A 20333-nucleotide genomic window follows, 5' to 3' on the forward strand; every position below is an offset into this window, starting at 1 on the left:
TTTATTTTTCAATAAATGATTTAATAAAACTTTGTGATATAGTTTACATCATATGGAAGCAACATTTATTTTACAAGTGTACAGTATAACATTCATATGAAGACTAGAACATAGTAAGTACTGGTAACAGTGCGTATAAGGATAAGTGGTGCATACATGAATTTTAACTGAATATAGTGGATTATATTATTTTTGTCCTGTTTTAATCATCTCAATCCAGCCTAAAATTAATTGTACAATATACATACAGTACAAAGCACACTATAGATACATATATACAGCTTCAGAACAATAGTAAGGCTTTCATTTCATTGGACAGAAGGGCTGAAAATGATCGAGGCTCCTTGTATAGCTGATACTTAGCCCAGGAGGTAAATTCCTGTGGATGAAGAAGAACAGATGATTAGTCGTGTGATATTTCACCAGGTAAACTACAGTATGGAACATGAACATGGCTTTAAGCATTAGGAAAACACGATCATTCTGTTTTCTTTGCCTTTATACATGTTGTTAATTTTAAATACCAAATTGATAGATTTATTGCTGCCAACAATAAAAGATACAAAATATTTTTATTGCAGGAAAAACTATGTGCAAAAGGTGGTGTCATTCAATCGCGCTGCTGATAAACGCTCGATGGCCGAGGTAAAATCAAAGGTGTTTAATAGCACAGGTTTTTACAAGTCAACGCGTTTCAAGGTTCTGCACGACCTCTTCGTCAGGACAAAAACCTTTTCTGCACCTGCCCATAGCAATCTTTGATAATGTAATTTAAATGGTTCCTATCAGTCTGAACACTGCAGTTATGGACTACTGATGCATTACCATGGTGGCCTTCGAAAAGCCTTTGCGGGGCATTTTTGTAGTCCAGCTTGCAGCTGGACTTCAAAGGAAATCATACATTTTTCTATATACAGCAATACAAAAGTATTACAGTATACAGTAGAAGCGATATTGACAATCACAGAATAAAGGTGCCTAGGGAAATTAGAAAAGATGGAAAATTCCCTATATGAAAATAATTCAATTAAAAATATTACATTTTATATATTTTCTAATGCCATCAAAATATAAAATGAATTATCCCTTATGGTAAATAGAGTAAAAAAAAAAAAAGTTGGATTTAGATCACCGGATCAGTCTAAAAAATTACTGTGAAAAGCGATGGGAAGAAAACTACAGCATGCAAACAAACAAGTACGGTACTCATGCAGCTCTGCTGAAGAAAAAATAAAACGATTTGGGACCTGGAAAATGGGGACACAAACCAAAGGTGTTTGCTTTTACAAAGTTTACATTTTAAAACCAGTAAAAAAAAATCTAAGAAAATAATATTTAAGTTTTGTAATCATCCTGATCTGGAAAATCGTGTAGTTAGGTCAAGTTACTCATATACTGAACACCTTAAAAATAAACCTCAAATAACAATTCTGGAATTTCATTTTTTCACTAGATTACCATATAATCTATTGAAAATGTGGAAAAAAAAATAGACGTGGGGTACAGTGAACATTGTCTATGTCTACCAAAAAATTAAACCTTTATAGCTAGTGATGAGCGAGTATAATCGTTGCTCGGGTTTTCCCAAGCATGCTCGGGTGTCCTTTGAGTATTTTGGCGTGCTTGGAGATTTAGTTTTCGTCGTCTCAGCTGCATGATTTGCGGCTGCTAGACAGCCTGAATACAAGTGGGGATTTCCTGTTTGTTAGGGAATCCCCACATGTATTCAGGCTGTCTAGCAACTGCAAGTCATGCAGCTGCGTCGACAAAAACTAAATCTCGGAGCATGCCAAAATACTCAGAGGACATCCAAGCATATTCGGGAAAACATGAGTAACGAGTATACTCGCTCATCACTAGTTATAGCTCTTGGAAAAAGGAGAGAAAAAAGTGTAATTGCCAATGTGAAATGTGGCCTGGTCATGCTAGGGTTAAGTTCAAAATTAAGATGATCACATAAGACTCATTCACATATAGGCTGGGGTCACACTGCGTTATGGCAGTTCGTTAAACGGACTGCGTTACACCGCAGTATAACGCGGTGTAACACAGTCCGTTAATGCCGCCATAGACTCCCATTATGTGGCGCATCGCGATGAATGCCGATGTATGCCGTAAAGCAGTATACGTTGGCGACGTGCCGTTATTCACTGACGGAGCCTCGGACGCGGGCTGCAGCGTCTGAGGCTCCGTCACCACTAGCGCTGATGAAGCATCAGCGCTAGCAGAATAGCATAACGCATATTATTCTATAGCGCTAACGCAGCCCGTCAATGCTATGCGTTGAACGGGCTGTGTTAACACTATGTGAACATGGCTTTAGCATGCACACAGTGAAAATCTCCCAACATTAGCAACTTTATGGCACAGAATCGCACATATTCCCCATCATTATAAAAGAAAACCACGCTGGGCAGTTTACTTTATTTTCTGGAGGAGGCAAAAGCATTTTATATGATAGGTAATTCAATGGCTAATAAGAGGAGATTCTGCTCCATATGTAGCAATTGCCAGGGTTAGTGGTGAGTGAACCATAGATGGGAGACCTGGAATTCATTGCGCCAGTCTAGCAGCCAATAATCAGTTATTGACTCAGTAATTGGGTCCATCAGAACCCATTACCTTAACATTACTCTTTTTTTTTCAATTAAAATGACATCTAATTAATAGATTAGTTTTACAATGATTATTCATAGGGGCTCAAGAACAGATTCTTTAATTTCTTTTCAATATTAATGCTTTAAAGAATAAGTAAAAAAAAGATATGTAGCATAAAGAAATGTCACCCACCTTACGAGGACCAAAGTCGCAGGGTTATTATTAGATTGAATATAACAGCTTTGGCAGTAAGCATCCTCAGCCCAAGTACTGACAAAGACAACATGTTCATGCTTGGGTCTGTGAAGGAATAAAGCACACAATTATTAATAAAGCTTTGTCATTCACTTTTAATCATTTACCATGATCTAAGATTACTAATTACCCAGATAATAATACCCAATGGTGGGATCATTCCAGCCGTGATTTATTTGGTATCTTTTGTCTAGTCTTACTTTGTATTGGCAAGAATGTGACAGCTAGATCACAGTTCACATTGGCGGCGTTGTCAGTTTAACAGGAGCAATGATCGACATGACAGATTGAGTGGCATAACAAGAAACGTGTTGGCCCAATGCAAAAGTCTTCAACAGGACCCACAACTATCAAGGGTCTTTAATAGTATTGGTCTTCACAATGGGTTAAAGGGACCTTAAGCTCCAGGGCCTCGGAACAACTGCAACGCCTTGTCACTCACACACCAAATGACTGAACTTTATCTACTGAATTGGGAACCCATCCACATGCCGTAAAGTTCAGAACATTTCAATGGATGAACCCGAAATAATTTTTAGACTTAAAGTGTAACGGCACTTCCATGTGGCTCATCAGAGTACTCTGTAATGTGTGTACATGAGGAATACCACTATTCTGGCCATGGGAAGACCTGTGTCCTGCATTGTTAGCCAGTGTTCCCTCTGCACTAAAAGCTTCAGCAGTTTTTCTTTGTGCCTTTCTGGCTTTTCTTCCCTACAGTTTCCCCACTTCATACACTTCTATAGGCAGCAGATGTAATTTGATCCCTCACTGCTGACAAATTTATAGACATTTGTAACATTCATTTAGGAAGAAAAAAAATGCAGTTACTATTTACGGTAAGTTACTGTGAAATACAGTCAAAGGATATTTGGCGAAAGCTTACTTGTTCTGAATCGTTCATGGACCGTTAGAGATGAACAAGTAGTGGCTATTTCATCTGAAAAAGTAAAAGAGTAAATTGTGGTTAGTAATTATTCACTGAATAAAATAATGTTTTTTTTCCAATAACAGATTCTAAAAGAGCAGATCTGTCCCCCCATGAGCATCAGTACCATTACTATACAGTATGTGGAATGCAAGTAAGAAATCCACATTTCTTCTATGTCTGATGTAGTTAAAGGTGAATGGTGATAATGTGCGGTGCAAGCGCTACCGTGTATTCCAATGTGAAAGACATTTTAAGGTAATTGTCATTTTTACATACAACTGGTTTACACAAATAGATGGACCAATAGCATTCTCTCATCAAAATGTAATCTACCGCTATCATTTTGAAAAATGTAAAAAAAAAAATTAATGGAAGGTAGAAATGGATGAATAGATAGACAGATATATGGAAAGATAGACAATAGTTGAACAAATACTACATAGATAGCTCAAACAGATATTCCTTTATGTACAGATTAAACATATGTAATGTACCTTTTGTCTTCTTCTCCTGAGGGACATCTTTTCCATCATATGTCACTTTACAGGACAGGTCCTTGGAGGGATTGTCATTGTCCCAGATGACGGCGCTGTATCTCCACACATCACTGGTGGACTTGTCCAGCACAGATGTTTCGTTCAGCTTTATCTCCTTCTCATCTACAGTCAATGTTGTGTCTGGTTTTGGGAAATCAGTGACCAGACAAACCGTGCTCGGGAGATCCTCTTTTGGCCTGTCAGCCTCCAGCCGATATACAGAAGGGATGGTGCGGGATGTTCCTGAAAAACAGAAACAGGATGATGGTTAATTGTTTGTTTTGTGGTTATATGCACAAATATTCAAAATCAGTTTCTCCAACTTATATTTGGTTGACACAGTATCATGTTAGTAAGTAAAATGTCTCACCACATGTAGCGTATATAATACTCGGTGTTGAGATGCTTAAGTATAGCACAGCACAGTATTTTAACAGTCCTCTTGCCTTTACATTGGAGTCCTATGATTAAACTCTGTAGCTATTTTCGATTAATGAGAGGATCAATCTGTAGTATCTCTCTGCTTTGGCTAAAGAGTGGTCCTAAAAGGAGGAACACCCTTCTATTAACTGAAAATCACTTTTTGTATTTAAAACGGAATCAGACCTATTAGTGATATAGATATAATGTAATGTATAGAACACAATGTGATTATTGACACACATTAGATAATATTTCTGCAACTATTAGTGACTGATAGACACTTACTGAGACTGACAGACAGAAAAGTTCCTCTTCCAAATGCCAGTTTTCTGACACCATCATCATCACATTGGTGAACTTCCTTACACTATGGTATGGCCGATGTTTAACATTTATGGATCCGCTAAACAGCACTACACTACACGGAACCCCCAAAATGTAAATGTATCAGAGTCACAACCATAGAAGTATGGTATGTTTTATTATTACTTTTTGTATCTCTTTATCTCTATCCCATATCTATCTACCTATCTCCTATCTATCTATCTATCTATCTATCTATCTATCTATCTATCTATCTATCATCTATCTATCCCATATCTATCTATCTACCTATCTCCTATCTATCTATCTATCTATCTATCTATCTATTGATCTATCTATCTATCGTCTATCTATCCCATATCTATCTATCTACCTATCTATCTATCATCTATCTATAGATGGTTGCATAGCAAATCAGTAAAAAAATACATTTTTTTTTACTGATTTGCTGTGCAAGCATCTAGACATGTATATATATATGTATTTTATTCACCTAGATACCTCTTATATTTGGGAATTATATCGATACATACAATAATATCTTTCCTTCTACTTGCCAGTGCTGGCTTTTCCACATCTTTATATCTTTATAACACATTTTATGCATTTGTCCCACCGTACTACCACCAATTATATTCCTTTGTATCTGTTTCCAAACAACAGAACTTATTTAAAGGGTTTATCTGGAAATTTAAAACCAAGGAAGTGAAAACACTTCCCAAAATAATTTCAAGAATGTAAAAAGTATATTTTACAGCTGTCATGATAAATGCTGAATTTGCTGTGGCAAACTCATCGGGCAGCACCGATAGCCGAGTTCCTTGTCCAAATATGAATTTACCATAATTAGTATTTGCACCGTGGTTTATAGCTTGGCAAGAACACCCAGATATATGGATGAAGCAAATACCTTCAGGTGATACTTATAGCCATCTTTAGGAAGACGAGCTAGCTGCTATTTCTAGTTGACTACATTTTTCACCTTTAATTTTTAATGTATTTGCTTTATTATTTCATTAGTTTAATAACCCATGTCTACTTTTACTAGTGACACTTAATCAAGGCTATGCTCATCATTGAAACAATTAGTATTGCTGAAAAAGCATTGGAGTCTAAAATGAAAAATGAAGCTACAGCTCTTATGCAGAATGATATGTCTCCATGGTAACTGAATATAAACAAACTCATAATCAGATCTTGTAATCATATTGCTATGCCTCTTGCAAGAAATTAGAGAAGATATTCATAAGGTCTCCAATATTTTAAGGTCTTGTCTGGGATGTTTAAAAAATGGGTTAACAGATTGTTGCTCTCTTATACCTATAGGAGTGAACGGAGCAGTGGTCACACATGCACACTATTGCTCCCCTATACCTATAGGAGTTAACGGAGCGGTGGTCAGACATGCATACTATTGCTCCCCTATACCAATAGGCATAAACGGAGTGGGGGTCACACATGCACACTAATGCTCCCCTACACCAATACACCAATAGGCGCAAATGGAGCCGTAGCCACACATGCACACTATTGCTCCCCTCTATCTATAGGAGTGAATGGACACATGCACACTATTGCTCCCCTCTATCTATAGGAGTGAACAGAACGATGGTCACACATGCACATTATTGCTCCAATCACTTGGGACTTTGAAACCTCAATTCTTAGGATCAGGGATGATCCAAAAAGTTGAACTCAACACCGATCATAGACCTATAAATGTTGTTCATTTGATAACCTCTTACAGGGTGTAGTGATTAGGTCCAAAAAAAGAAACACAGAATATGAGAATTTAAGTTCATTTTAGAAACAAAATACCAGGACTAAAAAATTCACAATAGTTTTTTTTTAAATTATTGGCTATTTAAAACTATTAAATGTTCAAGATATATTTCTGAGATAAATATGAGTTATTAGGTATTCTTATTTTCTAATATGATCACATTGAGTTAGCTTGTCATTGAATTTATCATCTATAGCTACATCTTAACTAACAAAAGAAATCAAAACCTAGGAAAAAAAATATTTTCAATACTCAAAAATTTGAGGCAAAAAGAGAGGTTTGAATTTTTGCATATAACCTACTTAATGTGGAAAAAATGCTCTTTTTATCTGAAGCACTTACCAGACTTAACGAAAAGTTTTGTACCAGACCCAAAAACAAGTTTTCCGTATCCAACACCAGTATACACAGTGGTAAACCGATGTGCAATAAAACAACCCCTAATAATACAGTCAGGTAGCTTCATAGTGAAAAAATTAATTTACATCATGCTTATTTTTCTAATATCCCTTTTCTGTTAGAATATGTATCTCTAGTTTCAAGATAACAATTTACCAACTTGAAATTTAATTAATCTGCAGTTTCAAAATGTCGGTGACTGAGATTTCAATTTATCAAGCAGTTTTCTCCAGAATTCTGCAGTAAAACTGCCTTAAATGCTGCCAAATTTTTGCACAAAATTTTGCTTCTTTTGACATTTGAATACTTGGCCTGGCCAGATCCACCAAGTTTTTGAAAAGTGAGTGGACCTCATTTGGGATGGGTCATGGCCAAATGATCCCAATAAATTCATCATAATTTACACATAAATGTGAAGTAAATTCTGACAAAAAGCGAGGGGCTGACGTACATTCCTGGCAATGGTGCCCAGCACCTGTAATATTCACCAAATTCATTAAAGAGCGCATGCCTCGTAATAATAAAATGGTTGCATCTTACACCAGCAATCCTATCATTAACACTGGGGTACAAAACGCAGGTCGCCAGTCTAAATGAATCGGTGCCTGAATGTCTAAATGAGCATATTTGTTGGGATGATAACATTTTGTTGTAGAAAAAAAAAACTATAGCTGAAAATGTAAAAAAATAGATGAAAAAAAGAAAATATGTGCTTTCATAAAAATAAGCAAACTTTTAAAAATCATAATAATATACCAGAGGCCAACTCACCTGGATTTACCAAAAGTTTAGTCCCTCTTCCAAATAAAAGCTTGTAATTAACATTAGCACAGTGACGCACAGTATAGCAAGAATTTAGAAACAGCCTTGTAACTTCAAAGGCCTCCATAATAACAACTACTAAGTGATTATCAATTATTTTTATTACTCTGATTATTATACAATATCAAGAGTAAAAATTAAAAATTATATTTTTCTACCTTTTTTTATATTTTTAATTTTGTAATTTCCTATTAAGTAGTTTTTCAGTTCCATGTAAGTCAGTTTGATTTAGAACAAAAGGACACTGAAGGTAAAAGATGTGCCAAATTTAAAAAGAGATGCATGCTTCTTAATGAATATTAGGCACTTCCTACTCCAGCTTACTCCTTAGTTTATTAAGAGTGGCATATGAAGAGTCAGTCTAAATATATGAAGAAATGAATGGTCTAATTAAATCCTATTTCTACAAGGAAATTTTTAAGTTATGAATTAATTAGCCGTTTCAGGTTGATAGTCAAAGTCAGTTCAATAAAAAAAAATGGCGCTCGGCAGTTGAAAGATGCGCCAACTTCACTAAAGAGGCACATACTTCTTAAAGAATTAGGGTCATACAAAACCCCAGATCTTAATGAATCAGGGCCTGAATGTCTAATTAAATAGTCATTGTAGTCATGGATTTGATTGTAAAAAAAACCATCTATGACTGAATATATAAAAATAGAAATCTACTTGTGTTGTAGGGTGTATTCTAATCCATTATCAATCAGAACCTGTTATCTTAATACTCGGTGCTGTCCTTAAAAATAAGCAAACATTTAAAAAGTTATTGGAAAACACTAGAGGCCAACTCACCTGGATTTACCCAAAGTTTAGTCCCTTTTCCAAATATAAGTTTGGCATTAACATTAGCACAGTGACGCGCAGTATAGCAAGAATACTTCGTGTAGCCACAATTGTAACTTTAAAAGCCGACATACAACTACTGATTGATTACTGATTATTTCTATTATTGTGGAAATTATAAAACATAAATAGCATAAAGTAAAAAAAATTCTATTTCTACTTGTTATAAAAATGTTGCTATTTTTATTTTGTAATTATTTTGTACTTATGGTATACATTAGTTTGTTCAGCTCCATATTGAAGCCAGTTTAATAAAAAATGTAAAAAAACCTAATGCTCTGTACTACTACCAACTAAAGTACAAGAAGTAAAAAGTATTGAAATGACATCCAACACTAATATTCTACACCACTGTTTTATGTCACCATTTTCCATGTTTGTGGAATGGCTTAACATTTGGTATGTCTTTTGGGTATATCTTGGGACAAATGTAACTTTTTTGGTCGCTTCTTTTGTGAGACAGGATAATAAGTAAAAAAATAAAACCAGTATTTTTTTATGCCATTTAAAGTATGGGTAAAAGAAAATCAGGATTTCATAGTTTAGCATCTAAAAGTTTAAATTGCCGAATTAGCGTTATATCTGATCCTAGCCATTGCTCTGGCTGTTCGTCATTGCTGGCTCTTACTGCCAGTGGAGTGGTTGACTCTTGCTGCCATTTCTTTGGCCATTACTATTTTATAAAGCTGCAGACCTGGCACACTTAGCATGATAAGACTGTGCAGCGCTATAATATAATGGTATATAGCTATGTTTTTTAATTCTCCACCAGATACAATATATTAGACTTTGTTTTGCCCTAGAAGGACTGAGCTCAATGCTTCTAGGGACAAACTTTGTAGTGATTTGGAAAAAACAGCATAAATTCATCAAAATATTACTTCAGTTATTTTAGTAGTGTATTAATCAAACATGTATATATGTTTAATTAATATATGTTAAAATAATATGTATCTACATTTGCATATATATCTACCTACCACCATTATTCTATTGTTAAAACATTGGAATGGTGTTATAATTTGTTTTCTAAAGCCACTTTTCTAAACATCACAACTTACTTGGTGTGACCATTAGTTGTGTTCCAGTAGCAAACGTCAGCTTTGTACCTGCTCCCCAATTTCCACCCCAGTTCACACCATTGCAAAAACAAATCACTTCGGCTGTAATCACACACACAGTTTTTTGGTAAAAATGAAATTAACTAAAAGGAAAAGTATAAAGGGAAGTCTGATACCCGTCTTCTTAGCATCTACTACAATATTTTTACTAAAGAAACTGTATTAGACAATGCACCAAAATCTGCATGTTTGATGGCAACTTCACACTTGACAAATTGTCGCTTCTAATGTGATCTCGACCTATAGTATTTGTCAGTTGTATCCTACCAATGTTTATATCAAAGTATATTGGATTTTTTTTTTCGGATTTTGATCACTGTGATTAAAGTAATAGCATAAATAATTCTAAAATGAAAAAAAAAAAATCATAGGAAAATTATGATTGATACACTGTAATACTCACTAGGCAACACAGTTAAAGAGGTTCCAGATCCAAATATCAGTTTTCTACTACTGTGTACACACGGTGTTAGGTTTCTTTTCATTATCCCTCTAGCGTTTAATGCTTCATTGTACAGATGGCTTTGCCAGTACCTAAGTGTAATCTATAGCAGACTTAGTTGGTGTCACAAATAGTTGTGCTCTAGCAACAAATATTATCTTGTTTGATATTTCTCATTTACCCCATCACTTTACACCATCGCACAAATACATGGTCTAATACATGATCAAAGACTAATATCCTCCATAAAAAGAGAGAAGGATGTAGCTCACCAGCATAATTCCTTACGCATCCCACTCATGCACTATGTAAGGAACCTGCCGGCTTGTAGGTGAAACTAGAAAGAGGTAATAATCATCAGGATCCTGGAGACTCCAAAACACGTTCCTGCACATGTGTGAGTAAAGTTCCTTATTTATTAGTTAAAATAGGACAAAAACAAATCACAGACTACAGTGACATATTCAGCAAAAGTTGAAACCTACGCGTTTCAAACAATATAGTTCTTAGTTACGGCACGATATATGCAATTATCAAGAACTGTATTGTTCGAAACGCGTAGGTTTGAACTTTTGCTGAATATGTCACTGTAGTCTGTGATTTGTTTTTCTCCTATTTCAACTAAAATGAAATTTTGCTCACACATGCTAGATTGCGATTTGTAGTCTCCCAGGATCCTGGATGCTTCCTCTCTTTTTCTAACAACCTACATTATCTGAAACTATAACTTCTGGCTCCAAGACTTTTGTCATGCTGCACCTGGTTTCTGGAATGTGTTACCTCAGACAATCCTGTTAATTCTCAGTATCCACTCTTTTAAACATCCCCTAAAATCACATCTTTTTAGGCAGGCCTATCATACCTCCTAACTTCTCTCAGTTTCTCTTTTCCTACATATCTGCTCAACATTTCATTCCTTCTTTCATTAATTTTCCTCAGCACTCCATGCACTCATTAGCACTTCTGTACACATACTGGTACTGGCTGGTTACTGGTTCATGCAGCTTTACACATATAATCCTATTTATTATAGAATTGCACTTTGCTGCAGGTTCAAAATTTAGACTGAGGCCCCAATTCATCAAGAAATTTTCACTAAAATTCTTTTGAAAACAGCTTGAAACGTTGCTAAATTTTTGCACAAAAATACTGGGTTTTTTTTGGCATTTATACACCTGTCTTGGCCAGCTCAGCAAAGTTTTTAAAATATGAATGGAGCTCAGCAGGGAAAATCCGTGGCCAATAAATCCCGGCCATTCATGATAATTTATACAAGAGTGGTATAACTTTTGACAAACATATAAGCCAGCCGGTTGGGTTTACTTGCCTGGCAATGGTGCATGGCAGCTTAAAGATATGCCAAATTCATTAAAGAGCACATGAATTTGTCACATTTTACACCAGCAGCCCCTACATTAACTTGGGTATACAAAACATCAATCTTAGTGAATATGCGCCAGAATCTCTATTTAAACATAGTTGTCATGATTATGGGATAAATATATAATTCTAAATACAAAAAAAGATTAAAAAAAGAGAAAACGGTTGGGTTATGGGTTATATTCTTAACCATCTGAATGTATTATTTTAATATTCTGTGCTGTCCTTAAAATAAGCAAATATTTAAAAATTAATTGGAAAATACTAAAAGCCAACTCACCTGGATTTACCAAAAGTTTAGTCCCTTTTCCAAATATAAGTTTGTAATTAGCATTATCACAGTGGCGCACAGCATAGCAAGAATATAGCAACAAACTTGAAACTTCAAAGGCCCCCATAATAACTACTTCTGAGTGATTATCAATGATTTCTATTATTGTGATTATTTTACAATGGCAGAGTATAAAGAAAAAAAAAAAAAAAAAAAAACAATTTTATTTCTACCTGTTCTTTGGATATATTTTAAATTTTGCAATTATTTATTTATTAGTCTTACAGCTCCATATTCATTGTCAGTCTGATAAAAAAAAAGTGCACTGAATTTGACGAACGCGCCAAATTCATTAAAGAGGCACCCATTCCTTAATGAATGAGGCACTCCCTTCATTAAGACTGGCATATGAAACGCCAAATGGCATAATTAAACATAGGCATCGTAGTGATGAATTTGACTATAAAATAAATATCTATAACTGTAAACATAAAAAAGAAAAAAATATAAAAAGCAGAAAACTGCTTGGTTGCAGGGTGTATTCTAATCCTATTTTAATATTCGGTGCTGTCCTTAAATAAGGAAACATTTATACATTCCTTGGAAAGCACTAGAGGCCAGCTCACCTGGATTTACCAAAAGTTTAGTCCCTTTTCCAAATATAAGTTTGTCATTAACATTAGCACAGTGACACACAGGAAAGCAAGAATGCTTTATGCAGCCACGTACATTAGTAGTAACGTCAATGTTCTCCGTATTTACATCTACTTCTGATTGATTACCAATGATTTCTATTATTCTGATTATTATATAAAGCCAATTGTATGATAAAAAGAACAATACTATTTTTGGGGGATTTTTTTATTGGAACTACTTTATTAATCCTTTTAGTTCCACATTCAAAGTAATTTAAGTTTTTTTTTTAAAAAAAAGCGCCCCGCCAGATATTTGGACCATAAGGGCCACACAGTGCAACCAATTTTTAGCGTTTTTGTCCCCTTTACCTTCTTATAGATTGTTCGCTTGCGAGCTGGGCCCTCACTCTTGTGCAAATTGTAGAATTAAGTGTTACTCTGTCATGTCTTTATTGTTTGTACTTGTACCCTCTGAATTGGAAAATGCTGCGGAATATGTTGCCGCTATATAAATAAAATTATTATTATTCAGATGGAAATTGTGATCACTGATTGTTATTAATTGCGAAAACTCATCTGCTATAACTACTATTTATGACCATTCTAATTAGTTCTCAGTTTTGTATTTGTTGGATATATGATTTAATACATTTAGGACTCAGGAGCAATGAATTTAATTATAAAAAAATCCTAAAATTTCCATACAAGTTATCTTTTATTAAATGTATACAGTAATGACCTATACAATAATGAACCTATATTGCGTGATGTTAATTTTTGTGTATCTGATAATACTATTTTATATATACTGTACATAAGAATCTCACTATAATATTAATGCGCACTCACCAATATTCACTATTAACTTGGTTCCTTTTCCAAATGTAAGTTTCCTACCAGTATCACACAGTGTTACAACACAGGTACAAAACTTTCACACTGACACTCAATAATTAAAACACATGAAAATGGACTAAAGAGCTTACTGAAAGTGGCTAGACAGTGCGCCATTATTCATTTTTCTTTAGGTAAAGGGATTTACTGAATTTATCATTAAAGGTGTATGCCCATAATATTGTGTGATGGCTTATAGCATGACGTGGCATCATGCTGTCACTTCTGGGGGTCCTCAAGATGAAGAAGCAAGAACAGTATCTCATGACTGCTGCTCCTTTTTTTGCACAGTGACTTTCTAAATTACCAATTATCCAGAGAACTAGGACTAACGCCTTCTACACTTCACAAGATTTCTCATTAAACCAAAGATGACTGGGAATGATATGTTTGACCTCCACTAACTGTAATGTAATGGCATTCTATCTGCCATTAATGGCTTGATTATCACCCAATTGTTGGGCTGTGTGGTTTTATGCTACCAATGCAATGATAGACTAATTCCCAAACTTAAAAATGAAAACCTCTTTTTAGAGAGATTTTACACAAATATCTACGGGATGTGTACTATAATACTCACTGGGCAATACAATTAGAGTTGTTCCGGATCCAAATATGAGTCTTCTAGCATTGTGGTCACACAGTGATTTGTTCTCCTTCATTAACGCTAAAGCATTCACTATGTACAGCTAGGCCAGTACTAGAGTATTTATGTATTTATTATGCTTTGCTTATATAGTGCTATTTTATTCCGCAGCGCTTTACAGACATTATCATCACTGTCCCCAATGGGGATCACTACCTAGATTCCCGATCAGTATGTCTTTGAAGTGTGAGAGAAAACCGGAGAACCCAGAGAAAACCAAAGCAAACATGGGGAGAACATACAAACTCCTTGCAGATGTTGTCCTTGATGGGATTTGAACCCATGAACCCCAGCATTGCAAAGCTGCAGTGATAACCACTGAGCCACCATGATGCCTTAGAGCAGAATCTATATTACACTTACTCTGTGTCACAAATTATTGTGTTCCAGTACCAAATTACCAAATATGACCTTTGCAAATATACATCACTAAAGGTGCCCATACAACTAAGATGGCTGTAGGCTGACACTCATTTACAGCCATCTCTCCCGATTCTCTCTTATACATCAATGTTCAGTTGGGGATGAGGGAGCAAGCCTGTGTCAGACACCTATGGTGGTGGTTTATCTCCCGGGAGAACAAAAATAATCAGGCGTTTACATTCAATCTGCCTGATCCGTCTCTCCCTGACATCTGCTGGAAGAGAGTCAGTTGGACCCTATACACATTAGATGTTCGACTGGTCCATACAAAATCAACAGATTTGGCCATCTTTAATCTAATGTGTGTGCTAGCCTTTACCTTTCACCTGAAGATTTTTAGATGCCAAAAATAAAGATAAAAAAACCACAAAAGCGCGCCCATAGGGCCTTACCAGTGCAGATATAATGAATATAAATTAAATTGTGCAGGGTACTCACCCTTAATAGTTGTGTAAAGCCACAACTACGGTATGCGCTTAGTCACATGCAATGAAGCTGCAGCAGGATGGTGTAGACAGACAGCGTCTGCTTCCATTACTCAAAGAGGAGATCCCAAGAGGGAAAAAAACACCAGATTCCCGCGCTGCTATATTTCAACCAGCAAATGGAGGAAATCCAGTAGATTGTAGAAATTGGTTCCAATATCAGTACTTTATAAAGTACTGATATTGGAACCAATTTCTACAATCTACTGGATTTCCTCCATTTGCTGGTTGAAATATAGCAGCGCGGGAATCTGGTGTTTTTTTCCCTCTTGGGATCTCCTCTTTGAGTAGATGCCAAAAATTATCTTTAAGTACGCTTTCCAATAATAAGGTGTACTTTTCTTTATCAAAACATTATTGCATATGTATTCCTACTTATGATTTCTATGTCTTTTTATGCTTTCTTCTGTCATTTTAATAAGGGTGCATTATTAAGTGATAATGGTACATTTTATTACACCTAACACTCCATACATACACATCACATAACAAGCACTCACTAATATTCACTATTAGTTTGGTTCAATTTGCAAACGTAGAATAAATATTAGATTAGAAATACTAATGCACATATGAAAGAAAAATAGGTTTACTCAATATTGGTGCTAAAGAATTATCTAAATTAAACCAGTAAAAAAAAAATACTCACTAATCTTAGAAGTCCAAAGTTATGCTCTCAGCACAATTCTTCCCTCTGCATTCTACAACCTTTCCAACTCCTCAAAAATTGACTAATTACCATGATTTAATGGTGGATGCTTAATGTAGGATGTTGTTGTTTCATAGGGATTGTATGGCTGTCCTAAAGGGTCAATTGTAATCAAACAATAACAAAGTATTTCTACAAATAATATGGTAAATTATCTTTTTTATACTTATCCTGTAGGAATATCATAAAGTACTATTGGACACTTACCAATATTTACAATTAATTTAGTTCCTTTTCCAAAAGTAAGCTTGTTAAGATTATTACACAGTGATATACTGCAGGGCAATAACACAGACACATATACCATATACACACATATTACTTAGAGGGGTAAAAATGGCTCCACTCAAAGTAAAAACAAAACTAATCACTATAAATTTATGAAACTGGTATAAAATAGATATGTTTTAGGTAGATTTATCCATAACTTCTTGTTACCCTTCTAGACTTACAATATCGTACAGGGATAGTGAGATAATCTCAGAGCCCCAGTATTAAAATATCAATGGGGGAGCATTAATTTAAATGATCAAACTGAAAAGATGAAATAAACTATCAGAACATTTTTTAATGGTGGAATTGGTGGTATTTGTCTACATCAATAACTTTTGACTTTTTACTCGTAAGATTAATTCTGAAAGGATCATTAAAACTAAATATGTGACTTAAATCTAATTTCTACGAATTGAAAGAACATCAGGTGTTAGCAATCCAACATGACTGACTTACTGGGAAGAACATTCAGTTTGGTTCCTGATCCAAAGGTTATTTTCCAGCCAGCAGTATTCTCACACTGTGAAGGTTCATTACATTAACCTTACAAGACAGAACTACAATATGTAACTTCTGCTGTGTCTATACATATAGGGAAATTTTCAAGAAGAACAATTTTGGCCAAAATTTGCAATAACATTGTGATATCTCAGTTACAGTGATTTCCAGTAAGTCATCTGCCCATCTTCAGACCCCATATATACCACCTAAATGTTACTAAAAGAGTGCAATGAGCTCCGTCCTCCCTCCGGTCTTGTAAAACGGTTAGGATCGGCTACAGGAATTGGCAATATTTAATGAAATATTGTTTCCAATGCTTGTTCAGCACAAGAACTTGCTATTACCCCATGTCAGGCCTGATTATCACCAAGTTTTTGTATTGTTCTAAATCTGATAAATGTTAGCAAATACATCTCAAAAGTAAAAAATATTTTACTCTTACGTGCTTTCTTGCATGTCACAATATGTAATAACTGTAATACTTACTAGGTGACACAATCAGGGTAGTTCCTGATCCAAATATAAGTTTACTGGTGCTATAGTCACACAATGATATGTTCCTTTTCTATAAACCCCACAGACAACAGCCAAGGCTTTCTCATTTGCTAAAAGTTGACAGAATTTTAATAAAATTCAGATTAGACTCCATACTGACCCATTGGTCAGATAATTCCCTCCCATTCCTGATGGTAGGTATGATCAGGATGCAGCTTTACTTCTGCCCATATTATCTGCTCTATGGATACTTTGCATATAGAGTAGATACTTTATAATTTTTTTTAATTAAATGTACTATATTCATATCATTTGTGTTTTCTCTGATAAATATTTGATCACTTACTATATTATATTTACTATGTATATAGTGCATTTAAAAAAATCCAAAAATATTAAAATATATACAGAAATATATAAAGAATGGCTTAATAAATATAACTGACTTTTCATAAACCACTATTTTGTGGGGGAGTATAATTAATAAGGGTTTCGTTAAGCCACTCGAGCAAGGCTGGAAGTCCTGTGTTTGCTCACAATTTGAACAACTGTTACTATATCCTGTTTATACTCGTAAGATTAATTTTTCAAATGATTTAATTATGAAATAAATTAATTAATGCAACATAATGAGCTGCACACAGGACATTAATATATCATAGTGACCTGTGACCCTATTTGAAGACCATTGCATTACATAAATTATTTTTACTGTTCTTTTCCATGCATTCTTATTATATACTCACTTGGTCTCACTTCCAGTTTGGTTCCACGACCGAATATAAATGTCCCAGTATTATAATTACCACAGTGATGCACAATATTACAAGAACAGTGTCACACCCAACTTGATTGGCGAGCTTTTTAGGGAATTAGACCGGATCTCTTAAAATATTGATTATTTGAATCAAAATGAATTCATCTACTAATGTATTAAAAGTCACTTTCTCATGTAGTATATATGGCGATTATACTAACCACACACTAATGTACAGTAGATAGGACAATGCAAGAGACCACCACATCAAAACCCTGTCATGGGCAGCCCATTCTCCAAACCTGAACCCCATTGAAAACCTCTGGAATGTAAAGAGGGGGTTGATGAATAGTCACAAGCCATCAAACAAAGAAGAACTGCTTACATTTTTGGCCCAGAAGCAGTGTGAAAGTCTGGTAGAAAGCATGCCAAGACGCATGAAAGCTGGTTTTAAAAATCGTGGTTATTCCACAAAATATTGATTTCTGAACTCTTCCTGAGTTAAAACATTAGTATTGTTGTTACTAAATGATTATCAACTTGTTTTCTTCGCATTATTTGAGGTATGAAAGCACTGTTTGTTTGTTTTTTTATTTTGACCATTTCTCCTTTTCAGAAAAAAAAATTTAATGCTTGGAAATTCGGAGACATGTTGTCAGAAGTTTGTAGACTAAAAGAACAATTTACATTGTACTCAAAACCTATAAAGAGAAAAATCAGACAAACCAAACATTTGAAAGTGGTCTCTTAATTTTTGCCAGAGCTGTTATATATACAGATCACAACTTACTAGGTTTGACAGTTAGCTTGGTGCCTGATCCAAAAATCATCTTCTGTCCAAAGTTATTTGCACAATGACACATTTCATTACAACAACCTAGACCCGCATCCTGTATCCACAGGCTCACAGTAGCCATATTACAATTCATGCTCAGTTGACTAGCCACATAGAAATGACTGTTATACCATGGTACCTTTCTGATGACTGTTATTCTAATATTTTTTTTTATAATCTATTTTTCTATTGTAATGAAGGTGCAAAAACTAATATACAGCTGTTATAATTTCCCCAATGAAATTGTCTTTATCTTATTGCCTCATAGAGAATCATTGAGGATGCTTGATAATTGGATGACTTCACGTCAATGTAGAGCTTTAGCCTTAGACAGGTGTCCATGAGGTGAAAACTGTTGTCTTCAACTGATGAGAAATGTATCAGCTTTAAAATTAATCTCAGTCCCTGATTTCTATATGGTCGTAGTAGAATAACATTGTACCCATGTGGATGTCTGAGCAATGTCTGACTATGCCTACATTATATACAGTATTCATATCTTATCATATATATTATATTATACATCCTTCGCTGATAATATCTTAGATCAGAAACATGAATACTCACTGGGCATCACAGTCACAATGGTTCCTTTGCCAAATATCAGTTTGCTACCAGCAAAATTCACACATTGAAACATATCCTGTCTAAAACCTTTGTGTAAAGTGATGCCCTGCGGATCATATATACATGTCTGGATTTATGTCATTAATTTACTTATTAAAATATGAAGAATAAAATATAAGTATGTGATTTCAGATTTTATGCTTTACTAAACCTAATGAAGGGTCCTGAGTAGTCCCGAAAGCTTGCTATATATTACCATCTTTTCAGTTAGCCATTATAAGGCATCAACCACTTAGGACTCTCACATTTCATTATTTTTCTAATAAATATCTGTCGCGGGAATATTGCCTTTCAGTCAACTTAAAGGAGTTGTCTGGTGCTAAGGTATCGATAACCTATCCCTATTCATGGAATACGTCATCAGTTTGGAACCAGAGAAGGTCTGACAACTGGTTCCCCCACCAATCAGCCGAGAAGCCGATATCTTCTTCAGCAGAAGCCAGATGTAAACAATGTGCATACATTGGAAGAACACCACAGCTCCGCACATTGTTTAGCAGCTGCTGCCGAGAACTGCAGTAGGAGATAAACTGCGGTGCTTGGCAGTGGTCATACATCAAGTCTAGAGCTCCGATATTCCTCTCCATAGATGGCTTACGTCCAGTAATTCCAGAACAGACATCTGCTGATCAGCGAGGATGTCTGTTGTCAGCTTACCAAAAATCTCATATTGATGTCCTATCCATTATCCATCCATAGTTTACTCCGGGACAACCGCCTAAGCAGCTCGGAATTCTGTCCATACTACCAGGGGAATAAATTCCTGTCTGTGGTCCTGCATAATTATCTCACTTAGCTCCTATTTAGTCTTTGAATACAAATTAGTGGAAAACCAATCAGATTTTGTGAATTGCAAATTTTACTATGTAAAGTATGTAAATGGAATTTTAATGCTAATACTTATAATGATTAAAAGGACACTAGT

The 20333-nt window shown here is 35.1% G+C and overlaps 1 protein-coding gene across 1 annotated transcript in view; it reads right to left on the reverse strand.

Annotated features, from left to right (window-relative positions):
- The window catches only part of LOC141089155 (T cell receptor alpha chain MC.7.G5-like), a 672858-nt gene continuing 652525 nt past the window's right edge, over positions 1–20333 (reverse strand). The window contains exons 5-8 of the mRNA XM_073575475.1: positions 4300–4563; positions 3740–3811; positions 2791–2898; positions 1–379 (exon numbers count right to left, since the gene is read on the reverse strand). Coding sequence (XP_073431576.1) covers positions 2792–2898; positions 3740–3811; positions 4300–4563 — 443 coding nt within the window. The 3' untranslated portion in view covers positions 1–379; position 2791. The remainder of the gene's footprint in view (positions 380–2790; positions 2899–3739; positions 3812–4299; positions 4564–20333) is intronic.

This window comes from Dendrobates tinctorius, unplaced genomic scaffold (genome assembly GCF_039654945.1).
Source record: "Dendrobates tinctorius isolate UK_male_01 unplaced genomic scaffold, ASM3965494v1 ptg000044l, whole genome shotgun sequence".
Taxonomy (NCBI): domain Eukaryota; kingdom Metazoa; phylum Chordata; class Amphibia; order Anura; family Dendrobatidae; genus Dendrobates; species Dendrobates tinctorius.